Source organism: Cygnus olor, chromosome 2 (assembly GCF_009769625.2).
Source record: "Cygnus olor isolate bCygOlo1 chromosome 2, bCygOlo1.pri.v2, whole genome shotgun sequence".
NCBI classification, from domain to species: Eukaryota; Metazoa; Chordata; class Aves; order Anseriformes; family Anatidae; genus Cygnus; species Cygnus olor.
In genome coordinates, this window is record NC_049170.1 from 137,310,381 (window position 1) to 137,324,356 (window position 13,976).

Below are 13,976 nucleotides of genomic sequence, written 5' to 3' on the forward strand. Positions count from 1 at the left end.
CTAGAGATGTAAAATTATGAAGTAGGCTTGTGAGCTAACAACATTTGAATCCCAATTTAGCTTCTGAATGCTGCAATGAGGGCTCAGTAGGGCACATTTTAAAAAAGCTTGTGTTAACATAGGTGTTAGAAAAATTATTTTCCTAATAGCAAACATTGAAACACTTTGTCCAGAGAAGTTGTAGAAACTCCATCTTTGGAGATTTTCCGAAGTCAACTGGACAGTGCAATCACGTTGAAGTTGACCCTGCTGTAGGCACGGTGTGGAAGTAGATGAGCACCCAGAGGTCCCTTCCAACCTCAAGTGTTCTCTGATTCCAAATGTCTGGCACTGGAACATAAATGTTATGTTTTATAGCCTCCTGCCTTGTAGTTCTCTGATATTATTACGACCATATAAGGATTTATTTGACTTGCTTCCAACAGCAATGTTGGGAATTTGGAAAATGAAATGTACTTTCTTCAGGATATTTCAGAGCTGGCTACTTAGGATGGCTTTCAGGACATTATGGGTCATGTGAATGCTCTAAGGCAGTGACAATGGGGCATGGGGTCTGACTTAAGGGGTCCTCTAGTGTTCTGAAAAGAAAATAGCTGTGTAACATTTTGCAGAGAAATCTACAATTTCAGAAAGTCATGCTTTCACAGTAGTGCATAGTACCATAGGGTACAGATAGGATGGTTTGGGTTAATACTTTAATGAAACACTAGGCATTGTAAGTGTTTATTTTAGCTGAAATTAATTTAAATATCTGATGAAAGAAATTTCAAAGCTATAACATTTGTGAATATTGCTATATCTGTAGTAATGTGGTGGAATCATGTATTTCCCTAAAGTGAAAAATACATAAATGAAGACTCTATAAAATAATAAATTTCTCCATACATAAATCATCTGCTACATATGTAAGGGAAATCTTCCATAGGTAAATGTAGAAAAAGGATTGTTACTCTCTACACGTCAGGTCACACATTTTCAGCTTTGAAACAGGGACATTTGCAGAGATTCTTTGCTAATCTTTGATCTGTAAACATGGCTTCTACATCATCATCTTTATGCAAGTGTAGGTGATATTCCAATGGTAGCTGATTTGTTCAGATGTCATTATTGGTACGATTTTTACTCTTAAAGCGTCTAAGAGGTGGACTGAAATGTATAAATTGCAATCCTTATTTTTGAAACAGCATTTTGAAGAACGACATTATTTCTGAAACATTGCAGTTTGGGAAATAGGAAATAAAAATAAAATATTCTAGGGAACTTAAATAAGGAAATGCTAGGTCTAAAAACCCAACATTTAATAAGAAAATGGTAATCATTTCAATACTTGGTTATCTTTTGAATATTCATGTAGTTTGTGTGTCTTTCTACCTTTACTACAGTTTCCTTATCAGTGATAACTTATTTTCAGACTAATTTTCTCCTTCACCATCCTATACTTCATAAATGCTATCAGCCCATGCTATTTCACTACTCAGTGGTTTTGAGATTGACTTCAAACAGGAAGGTTTTGTTGCAGTACTTTCTGAGTACACTTTATTTTCAACCACTTTTGCAAAATACAGATTCAGCTTTAAAGAGTTTACTGTATATTCTGACACACAGGCTCTTTGAAGGTTAATCAGCTTTTTACTAGTAATAGGGTTTGATTTTTGTGTGACTAAGTGAGTTGCTTCTGTTTCATGGGCAGATCTATCATTTAATCGGAAGCCTGGAAGTTAAGACTTACTACGCTGCCTATTAAGTAGAAAAGACAGTTTTTGTTTTAATCATTTTTTTTGCTTTCTGAACTTCACTGTATCTTTAGGACTGTAAATTAGTTGAAACAGCAAGACTGATTATTTGAAAGCCATTTCTAATGTGCATGAAATCTAATAAAAGGAAATGTACAGTGAAGTCATATTATTTGGACACCAAAGCTAAAAACTAATTTGAAGAAATATTCTTATATACACGAAATAAAATCCACTAAATGTGGTAATGTTCCTGATTTACATTTAGAGCATGATTTAATCCAATTGCAGTTTAACTGGAGGCAGTTGGTGTTTTCTTAAAAGGCAAGTACAGAAACTCACAAATCTTTTTTCACATATTTGTAGCCCAAAACAATTATTTAGAAAATGGTCAGAGTAAACTTTCACAAAGACTTTTTATCAAGTAAGTGTGTTGGTTTTTTTTTTGCAGCTGAACATCTCTGATACAGTTACATGTTTGAATTTAGCTCTTAAGTTGATGGAATTACACATGAAAGAATAGACTTCTGTTTAAACATAACTGGATATTTCTGGTAGTAATGAGCTATGCTTTTTAAAATAGAGTTTATATTCAAAAATATTCATATTATATATTTATATATCTAACCTCACATGTAAATCTAATTCTAATTCTGTGCCATATAGTGCTATGTTGCTGATGTGCACTCTGCTTTCGCAGTTTTGTTTTCCTCCCATGCAGAGTTTGAAATAATTGCAGTATTGATAACAAATTCAGTGTCCCTGCAAATGCTATTTAAATAGTTATTGTTATTATGCTGTGCTTGAGAAGTTTCCTTCTAGTGGCTGCAGTGTCTCTGTTTTGGAAGAGCTGAGTTGGATTCCAGATGGGAAGATCAAGCCAGACAAATTTGCTGCAGTCTTTTAAGCAGATAGGATTAAAAGTGCTGATTTGTTTAGATTTAGGAAGGCCTTTGATGGAAAGGACAACAGACTGATTTACAGAATGTTACTGGATGATACAAATAAATATCTATCATAAATATTTTAAAACTTAAGGAATGTTGGCTCGTGTAAAGGAATGTGATTCTGCCTGGACATGAAGTACTGAGCAGGAATGGTAGATAATTCTTTAATTTGTCATTTGTTTTGCTGCTTGATTTGAAGGGGTGAGTTGAGGTTTGGGGTAGAATAGTGAAGAAAATGGGTCAGGGTAAAAGACCTAATTACACACCAAAATTTTATTCCATTAAGATGACAGATTTTTTTTTTCTTCTAAAAATGCAGAAGAGAATACAGTCTGCACACTAAGAATTACTTTGAAAGAGGCAGGTGACTGTGGACAGTGCTACCAGTTTTGCTATGTGGGTAAGCTGTAGAAAAACATACTGCTTGGTGTTGCCATTTTCCAGACCGCATTTGAAAGTGCTTCTATAGATGATGCTAATACATTCTAGGACTGAGAGCCATGCCAGATTTACTACTTCAGTTTGCAAATTGGTGTATGTGAAGACTTTGTTTAATCATAGTTTTGAAGGCAAGGTAACTGTGATGGGCTTAAATTTAGGACTGCCAGCTGTTTTATTTGTCCATTAGTTAGGTACGTGATATGCTGTCTTCCTCTTTTCCTTTGTTCTCTCTCTGTTGTTAACACAGTGAAATGAAGAAAATCTTCAGATTCTTATAAACTGAAGCCATCTGGCAGTTCATAGTTGTTATACTGCCCAAATGGGCAGATTACTCAAGATGTACTCACTATACTTAGGAGCACAGGACTATATTACATAGTGGATTCCTCTATCTGAGAAGTTGGGATTAAGAATTTTTAAGTCGTGGTTTACTTAGTGTCAGAAATTTTGTTTTAGTCTGGGGAAAACAGAAAATAGTGAAGTGAGAAAATGTTTGTATGTGTGAAGAGTAACAAATGTCTGGGGAAGGAGAGAATTTATAGGCAATTTTTGGATTGGATTGAATTTAGAATACTAATTATTAACTGACTTCTGTCTTCCGTTAATTTTAGTCCAAATATGGATCAACTATATGTGGTGTTCATATGTATAGGTTATGTATTGTACAGATACCCCATGCACTGAAAGGAGGTGATTCCTGCCGATAAAATATCCAGTCAAATAGTGTAAGACCTTATTGTGCTACACAGAGCTAATGATGGTCCTATTTAGAAGCAAACTGAAGAAGAAAGAACCACAGAAAAAAATTAATAAAAATGCTTCTCATGAGATTCCAGGTAATTCATCAACTGGGTTGGAACACCATAGACTTTGCCTGAGCAAACAACTAAATGGTGGCCATAGTTGGCTGAAAATGTAGACAAGCGGTTGAAAAGAACTTAAGTTACAGTCTAGACTGCTTCACTGTTTTAGTTTGAACTTCAGGCATACAGGCAGTTGGAGTTTGAATGTGTCTTGGCTAAAGACGTTTGATAAAGGTCCTACTTTATTAAAGGTCCTAGGACATTAACCTCTCTCCATGAAGTCTTCTTCACCCATGAAGGGCAAAGATGAATGATGGCTTCATTACTCTTCCATTACCATCTATCTACCTGAGTGGCATGAAATAACATTGAACGCTGGCTTTTACAACTTGATGCAAATATTATTCTAGATTGGAGTCCATGACTGAAAATGTTTCCTAACATTTATCATTTATCATCTCTAATGTTGCATAGAAAGAAGCCTTTGCTTCGTACCTGTAGAGGAGCAAGTGAGTTTACGGAGACTTAACTAGAAGTGAAATGGACTTTTCCTAAAACACCCTCTAACCAAGCAGAACTTAGTTCATCTACATTTTATGGAGTCATTATGTGACAAATTGAATAAGCATGTGTGAATACATATGGAATGGAAGATTAATTTTAGTGGCAAAAACCATCATGCTTAAAAGGATAACCCTGTGACATGTGCAGAAGTGTGTGAACGGGTGGTTCGTCTTTCTGATCTTATTTTTAAAACATAAAATACAAAAATACATAGTTTTATAAATATATAAAAAATAATGTAAATTTTAAAACATTTTAATATGCTTGATTGAAATGCTGGGCATGACTTAAAAGCAACCAATGGTCATCATAATGTTAGTGCAGATGGAAATAGAATAATTCATCTTCTATTTGAAATGTTACCTGAAGTTTCACTTCTCCTGTTGCATTGTATCAGGACTGTGTCTATGGTCTTATTTTTTTAGCTGTGTCACTGCAGGAATGCCAAATCTGAAGTTGTCATGTGGCACGTAAGCTATCTTATCTTAATATGTTTTTGGTTCATTTGTCAAATGTGTTTTGCTGTATTTTTGCTGTCTTATACAAATGCTTGTGGTTTCTCTGTATATTTAGAACAAATACTTACACTTACATGTACTTACTTAAATTGCTTTGCAGTGATTACATTCTGTTGGCATGTGCTGACATTTTTATATGGGTGTTTTGTGCAAATGTAAGTCATTAGCCTGTGTGCAGATTTGGAGGTGAGAGCCACGTAACAGATTTGAAAGCAGTGTTAAAAATATAACAATCATATTTCCTTGTTCACTTAAACTGCCCTTCTTACTATTCCACATGTACATAGAATTATAATATTGTTTTAAATAATATGGTGGTTTAGCATGAATTTCAGAAATATTTCCATTCATTGTCCCAAATATATTTTATCTCCCTAAAGACCAAGATAAACACAGTGTTAGTGTTTTTATTGTTTTGTGATTGTGTCTTATTTTAAGAATGTCTATGGCTAGCTATCAGCCAGATCACTGAAACTTTCATTTTAGTAGGTGCTGCAGGAACATGATCGTTAAAAAAACAACAGTTCAGCAAAAGCTTTCACATAGAAGTACATTGGTTGTATTTATGTAATTGCTCTTGGCATCCATTTAAGTCACTTTAAGTAAAAGTTCACCCATAAAATTATCTAACTTTCTCAATCTACTTGAACCTTGATCTGTTTTGGTGTAACGTTCTGGAGTTGGTAAAGATGCTTTGTGATTGGAGTCTGTAATCACAAACAGGATTACACCACCTTCTTCTGATTCAAAATTTTCTGCTGTTGCAATATGTGGTGTTCACAGAAATAAGGAGCAATTCCCTATCAGACACTCATGTTGAGGTTGTTGCCAGGGAACAGCATTAGTGCCGTCTTCTTTCACTGCTAAAGTCAAGGCATTGTTTCTATTGTAAACTTGGTTCTCAATGAGTTTATAAACTTGATGTAAATAGTTCACTTCAGCTTCAAGTTGCATTTCCCAGGAGAGTGAATAGTTATCTTTCTAAAACCAATTTTTGCTCTAAGTAAACAAACCACATGGCAACGTTTAAGTTGTGGAATAGACATCCTTTATACTGCAATTATCCTTTCACTCAAAGCCCTTTTCTTTTCTTTTCTTTTCTTTTCTTTTCTTTTCTTTTCTTTTCTTTTCTTTTCTTTTCTTTTCTTTTCTTTTCTTTTCTTTTCTTTTCTCTTCTCTTCTCTTCTCTTCTCTTCTCTTCTCTTCTCTTCTCTTCTCTTCTCTTCTCTTCTTTCTTTTTTTTTTTCAGAGGACAACAGAGTCTGCAGCAGTTGGCTGCAGGATGCAGCATTCTTTGAGATTTGTCCTCCATGCATGTGTTGCAGTGGGGCTGCAGGTGTCACAAGCTCTCGAAGCATGGTTCATACGAGTGCTAGTGTGTGTGTGTGTGTGTGCGCGGGTGCTCTCAGTCCTCCTGTATAAGAAAACAAAAAGACCAATGAGTAACATAGTAAGCATAGCTGTTTTGCTTTCATTTCAGAAAGGTTTCTACCTTGAAAGCTGGCATGGCTTTTTTTAGATTATCTGGTTTGAAGATATGTTGCTATTGTGGAAGTGGCTGGCTACAGAGTTAAAACTTCTGCAGTGAAGTGTGCCTGAAAGTCCTGCTGTTTGCAGGCTTTCACTTGGGGCCTGGAGAGGATCATGGCACTACACTGGAGGAATACCTCCTGAGTAAATCTGAAGCTTTTGCAGAGGATCCTGCAGTGGAAATTCAAGCATGTTTGCAGGAGCAGAGGTTTTGGAATAAAGGCTGCAACCTGTCTGTCTGCTACCAAGAAAATTGTGGTGGGCTGCAAAGCAAACACAGGTTTAGGCAAAGCTGGATAAGCACAAAAGAGAGTTGAAGCATCTGAGAAGGAAAGAGTAGGTCATTCTCAGATTTTGATCACAATGTTTTCCAGCTTCTAAAGCATCACACTTCTGTTTCTTATCATACACACATTTATAAACATTTCATGATGCATTTTCTAAATATAAAAGGATGTGGTGAATTCGGATTAGAGCCATGGCAATACAGTAGATATGACTGTAATTTATCAAGGCCCTTGTTAAATACAAAGAGGAGTTTTAGCTGTTTTACCTGAGATTGCATTTAGTTGGATGAAAAAATGCCGTGATTTGATGAGCACATTTTTGTCTTGCTGCAGTCCGTGATCTGTTTGTGCATTATTTTTAATAACCAGTGAAAACTTACTAAGATATCTCTCATGTGAGGAGGAAAGTAGTTAGTTAGTTCCTTGCAATGTTAGCTGCACACTTAGCAGCATACGCTCTCACCCTCCGGGGCTGATAACAGGAAAAATTGTTCTCATTATCTGTGCTATAGTAGTTGTCCTGTGATGAATGAAAGCTAGGATGAAAAGCCAGGAGATTGTCATCCCTTAATTCTTCGGGGAACAGAAGGTAGCAGGAGGAGCAAGTGTTTTTCACCATCTTCTACGCCCCAAAACTCTGAGACCCTATTGACATCAGCTGACTGGGGAGCTGGAAATGTCCCTTCATATATGGCCAGTTCTGGGCAGGACACGGGTGTGTGCTCCAGGGTCTCCTTCAGTTTTTCCTCAGTGCTGAATTGTCATAGGATGGACACTTCTACAACATCCCACAAGTGCTCTTTGCTGGTGCCTGTTCTTCAAAGACTCAGGTGGAGTCTTCAAAGCCTGGGTGCCTCAGGCCCAGCACCGCCAGCCAGTCAAGGGAAGGGATTGTCCTGCTCTGCTCTGCGCTGTGCAGGCTCACCTCAAGCACTGTGTGCGGTTTTGGGAGTCACAATATAAGGACATAAAACTATTAGAGAGTGGCTACACAGATGGTGACGGGTCTAGAGGGCAAGGTGTATAAGAAGCGGCTAAGGTCCCTTGGTTTGTTCAGCCCAGCGCAGAGCAGGCTGAGGGGAGGCCTCATGGCGGCCTGCAGCTCCCTCACGAGGGGAGCGGAGGGGCAGGCGCTGAGCTCTGCTCTCTGGGGACAGCGACAGGACCCGAGGGAACGGCATGGAGCTGGGACAGGGGAGGGTCAGGCTGGGTGTTAGGGAAAGGTTCTGCACCCCGAGGGTGGTCGGGCACTGGGACAGGCTCCCCAGAGCAGTGGTCATGGCACCGAGCCTGCTGGAGTTCAAGAAGCGTGTGGATAATGCTCTCAGCCATGTGGTCTGAATTTTGGGTAGTCCTGTGTGGAGCCAGGAGTTGGATTTGATGATCCTTGTGGGTCCCTTCTAACTCAAGACATTCTATCATTCTATGATTCCGTGAGTTATGGTATTGGTGTGATTCCGCTTGTCAACATTTCAAAAAGAGTTCAGAGTGTTTCTGGAGACACATACAGTGCTATCATCTACTGTAGTCACAAAAGTCTCTTCACAGAAATACCATCTGGGACTTGCTAGCATGTAGTTTTTAATTTAAAATTGCCTTATGACTAATGGAACTATAAAATACCTTGTCATTGTTGTAGCACATAGGGGATCCAGTAATAAATTAGAGGTCCTCTGTGGTAGGAGCCATAGATATATAATAAAGCAACAACCTCTGTCTGGGAACACTTCAGTCTATGTTCGTATTTCTTACATATGCACCCAGAAATAGGGCTAATCAAATTTCATACTTAAGGGCTTAAACAGTTCACGGCTGGAATGTGAAAGAAATTTTCCCCATTCTGCAATATGGTAGTCCTGGAGAGTATGGACTTCGTTAATGTACAACACAAAACTCTTCATTTAACGTTTCCTCACAGCATACCTAGTTTGATTTAGGCAGTGGTTTGAGGCAGTAGGATGCATTTGGCCATCTCAGATTTATGTTCAGTGACTAGAGAACAATGTTTTAGTTTTATGTGAATGTTTTTTTTCCTCGTGTTTTGAACTAAAAAGTCAAATTTATGACAAAGTCATTAAAATGCATAAATGCTGAACTGACTTTTCTGATTTACTGTTTTCATATAGATATATTTTCTCATAATTGCTTTTCCAGATTGTATTGGTCAGTGGACATCTGGACAGCTGGGATGTTGGGCAGGGAGCTATGGATGACGGTGGTGGAGCATTTATATCATGGGAAGCATTATCACTCATTAAGGATCTGGGTAAATATTTAATTTAAAATATTTTTAATGCATTTCATTTCCAGAACATTTTGTGTGTTGTCTAAACTGGATTTTCTATTTTATCCATTCCTCTGAGAACAAATATTCATACTTAGTATAAATATTTTGCAAGTTTGTCTGTTAACCCCCTTCTTTCATCATAGGGGTCATCCAAAAGCAACACATCAGTCAGTGGTCTAGAAAGTACTTTGAGCCTGCATGGTCACCATTATCAGAGAATGAAAGCACAGTGTAAGATATAGTAACTAGGTAACATAGAAAGAAGTCAATCTTTTATTTTTTCTTAATGAATTCCTTCCTATTAAAGATGATGTAGCTTCATGAAATCACATGAATATCAGCCTTCTGATATTTTTCTCTGCCTTTTAAGCAGCACTGTCTTTGAGCACATTCCTAAATCTTTCCCTATCTTACAAGTTGCTTTTCCAGTGGCTGCTCAGTTAATTTAATTCACACACTCTTACCTCACTCTTGATAACTTCTCATCTACATCTCTCTCGAGAACATGCATCTGTGACTGGATCCAGACCATGATGCTGCCTCTTGACTTCTTTTTTTTTCACCTACATATAGGGATAATCATCAAAACTGAGTCTAAACTTAACAGAAATTCATATTTAAGAGTCCATTCCCCTTGAATGTTCTTCCTGAACAAATTTATATCCTGCCTAGACTTGTTCCACCAAATGTTGATAGATACAGCTAGACCATCAAGATGATGGGCTCTTAGGTTTGTATTTTAGGGCTGATTTCCTGATCATTCGCACTTCTTTTATGTTGCTGTGTTTGTGGGCTTTGTTTTTTTTTTTTTGGACTGTTACAGCTGATTTCCTTGTCAAGTTAATCCAGGACAGAGGAGGCTCACACTCGAGTTTCCTCACTACAAGGATATAGTTCTGTAAAATTTAACTTAACCACAGTGCCCTGTCAAAACATTTTGTCTCATCAAGTAATGTGATGGTATAGTTCCTCAGAGACTGGAGGGTGAGTGTGGCACAGCCATTGTAAAGGGGCTCCAAGGTCAGCTGTGGGAATGCAGTTCATCCCCAGCATCTCCCAGACTGTGGTCTACAGTCAGGTACTGCTGCCAGAGATCATCTAGACATTGACCTAATTGGCACTGTATTTAAATTAGTCATGAACGAAACATCCAGTTCATCTGCCTGTGTTCTCCATACACCTAGCCTCTCAAAATTTGGTCTGGCGTCCTGCTGTTCTTAGTCTGCTGTGTGATTTCTGATCTCTGAAGTGCGGATTCCAGTCTTACTCCTTGATGTGTAGTTTTTTGCTATTTTTACTTCCATATGGACTTTTGTCACTACACCCCTCAAAACTAGATCAAAACAGACTTCTTAGATTGTTGCATTGATATCCATGGATGCTTTCATCAGATGGAACCTATTTTTCCTCATCATTCCTTTTTTCCAGAACTGTAACCTGTGGTCAATAGGAATGCTCTAAGTATTCCTTTAAAAAATAAAATCAGCTGCTGTTCCTGCTCTTGGCTCTGGCAGAGTTTAAATAAGAAACTAGCCTTTCCTGCTTCTAATCAGAAGGATTTGTGCACTTGAACAATCTCAGTGTTTCTTGAAGAGCTCTTTGTAGGCAAGCTCTGTTATGAGATTAGGCACTCTCATACTGCAGTGATGAACATCAGACATCTTTGCGTATTGCTGTTTCTTTATTTTGCATTATTTGAGCCCCTTATCTCTCGTTTTGCCAGCCTCAGAATAACTGGAATATCAGTATGTGACTGAAAACAAAATGCATGTGTTTTACTTTTTGTTCTTTAAAAGTGAACTAAAAAGGATTCTTCTACAGAAGAAACCAGGCCTACTCTTTCTTTTAGTGTTTTTAAATCTTTTTTTTATGATTCTTGGGAAATTGCCTATGCTCCCTCCACCTCCAGGAAGAAAAATTGTGTCTGTATTTGCTGATTCTATTCTATTCAGAACAAACTGTTTTGCGTCTCTTAAGGGCAAATTCATGGTGGCATTGTATAATTCGTATTCACTGGGTTTCCTTTCAGGCATGAATGAAATGCATCACTCTCTGCTTGTTCAAATATTTGGTTTCCTCTAGTAGTAGCTTGTGTGTTTGCTGTACAACCTGTGGTGAAATGCTGTTTTCTCAGCTGGGAAATGTCTGAGCCTTTGCTGATGCCCTCTGTTCTGGTTAGCTGTTGCGTCAAGCTTTTCTTGTTATACCAGTGTTCTGCAGGAACATACAACTGGGAGAGAATATCTGGGTCATCCAATCTAACCTGTAGGTGTAACCACGTGGGATAGCGCCTTTCATCTTCTGTAGCAGTTTGGTTAATGCAGATTTTATGTCTTATGGTGCATATAAAATCTGACCCCAAAAAATGACAGCAAAGTGACTGATGTGCAGATTGTTTGAGAAGTTAATTAATTAGCTTTATCTACAGCCAATTCCATAAGTTGTATTTTCAGAGTGCGCTATTTCCAAGCATTGTCTCTTGAACTGTGGAGGCTTGGCTTCATATCCTTCTGGACCCCAATAAAGTTAGCGTCAGTTCATGCGTGGCATGGGAATAAGCCAGCTAAACGAGCTTGTCTGATGCACTTGTCAAATTTTTGGCTGTTTACTGGGACTCTTAAAGTCATGGTGCATTGTGTAGCCATGAAATCTGCGTCTGTGTGTTGTATAACTGATCTTAGAAATACAGATATGTGATCTGAAAGCTGAAGTGGACATTCTGAAATACAAATTTTACAGTATAAAACTTCTGTTACGTGTAGTGAGGACTACTGCTTCCATGTCTGCTGTAGCCCCTTGGTTCCATAAAAGCAAGATACCGCTACGCTATTTGAGCAAGTCTTTTCAGAGGTGATCTAATAGCACTGCATCATGATATCACTGTGACCCTCGGGCATGGCGAGGGGACACAAGTTCTGCCTGGTAATTTGGATTTTGGTAATTCCATTACTTGAAAAATGGTTGTAGTTTGAATAGTATTCTGTACTTTAACATAACCCCTCCCCAAACCGTTTAGTAGCTATTGGCGTAGGACCAAATACATGAAATTCATTTTAAAATCATTAAAATTATTGCTTAAATGATTACATTTTAAGCGATGAAGTTTATTTTCTTGCTCTGGTGAAAAGTATTTAACAGGTTTTACTTTTATTTCTAAATAAATCAAGTACTGAATGTGTTAAGTTTTATATTTTCTGAATCTTCAGTGTTGGCTTTTATTTTTCTTTAATTGAGCTGACAGTTTCTGTGCTATATTCATATCTTTTTTTTCTTAATGGTGTTTTTGTAGATTTCCAGACACTGTAACAGTTAGCTGGATGTTCGCTGTAAGAACACACAACAGTAGCACAGTCTCAAGTAGCTTCACACAGAGACTTCAACACTTCAACTTTTTTGAGGGAAAAAATGGAACCTATTGCTTTTGGTAGGATTTTTTTTTTCCATTTCACGTGGATGTTGCTTCTTTTTGAGACTAAAGGAGTCAGCCTGGAGTCAGATGAAGAAGCATCTTCTGGGGGTGAGTTGTTCTGCGTCTTCCGCACCAAGATGATGAGAACGGGCATCTTCTGGAGGTGCCTTTGTCTCTCCTCCTTTTCCAGAGAGAAAACACAGGCAGCAAATTCAGACTAAATGCCTACTTTTAGATGGATTACAATTCAACAAGGTGAATCTTGCTCTAAGTGGCTATTCCACAGCCACCCAATGCAGAAACTGAACCCCACATTTCTGTTCTGTGTGTTTGTAGCTTCACTCTGGAAAAAAAAAAGCTTTCTACAATGTACTGATAAATGTCTGCGCTCGTCTGTGCACATGTTGGTACCAGCACAGCTTGTAGGTATCTCCTGACCTGAGCGAACAGAAGCATTTCACGCAGTGCACCCATACCAATTTCTGCTTGCTGTTGTGCCACGCTACGCTCTTCCCACTGCTTGCTTTGCTGGAAGCCAAACTCAGAAACATTCACCAACTAGTGGCTGTTCTGGCTAATGGTATCCAAATGGGTCTTTTCTCCCAGTAAACGCTGAAGTTCAATGAAGCACAAAGGAAAGAAAAATATGTACTTTTTTTCCTAGCACTCTTGAAGCTTATATACGCCACTGATGGGCAAGAACACTGGCAAGCTACTTCGTGGTTAATTTGCTCAAAAAACAAAGGTTAATTTGCTCAAAAAACAACATTTTCACAGAAGTTGTTTATGTGAAGAAAGATTAAAGTTCCAGCCAGTTGGTGCTCTTTATTCTTTTTTTATGGGAATAGAGACATCTTTAAAGGCGCCAAGGCGCCTTAGCTGGTCTGAACTGGAAAACTCCCTTTCCATCAGTGGGGCTGTGGCTGTTACGATTATCCGAGGACTTCTGATGCTTGAAAAAATGCCCTTCAATACTGCAGACAAGGTTTGCAAGGCAGTAAGCTTGTGCAACTGTGCTGCAGTTTGCCTGCAGCTCTGTCTGTCAGCTGCCGCCTTCCCCAGCCCTCCTCAGTTTTTAACCTTTTGATCAATTCTAACTACATTTGATAGAGGCATAGAAATATTTAGAATATGAAGTTCTGATACGTTCTTTGCAAATGAGTGATTGAGGAGAGATGGATGAGTGCCTTTCTGTCCCAGCTGAGGAAAAGGCAGGAAGAAACTCTGCTTTTATCCTTTTTTGAATGATGACAAATGCCTGTTTAATCAGCACACATATAGCTTTGGAGTAAGCACCAGGTCTTTTTTCTTGTGCCTCTGCCAGCAAGTTCTGTGGGGTAGTAGCAAATACTGCTACTGTTGTGAGAGCATTGTTTGGGGGTAATTTAGAGATAATGGGAAGGCACTGGGGGTATTTTGGGGAGAAGCAGCTGAGGGGTTCCTGTCTTTAAACAGAT

At 38.3% G+C, this 13,976-nt stretch overlaps 1 protein-coding gene across 10 annotated transcripts in view; it reads left to right on the plus strand.

Annotated features, from left to right (window-relative positions):
• Window positions 1-13,976, plus strand: part of CPQ (carboxypeptidase Q) — a 192,508-nt gene that overhangs the window by 90,382 nt on the left and 88,150 nt on the right. For all 10 annotated transcript variants that reach the window (XR_005816635.1, XR_005816634.1, XR_005816636.1 and 7 more), the window contains one exon: window positions 8,978-9,089. Coding sequence is in view for 7 of the 10 variants with exons in the window: in XM_040546594.1 (XP_040402528.1) it covers window positions 8,978-9,089 (112 nt within the window). In the remaining 3 variants the exon portion in view is untranslated. The remainder of the gene's footprint in view (window positions 1-8,977; window positions 9,090-13,976) is intronic.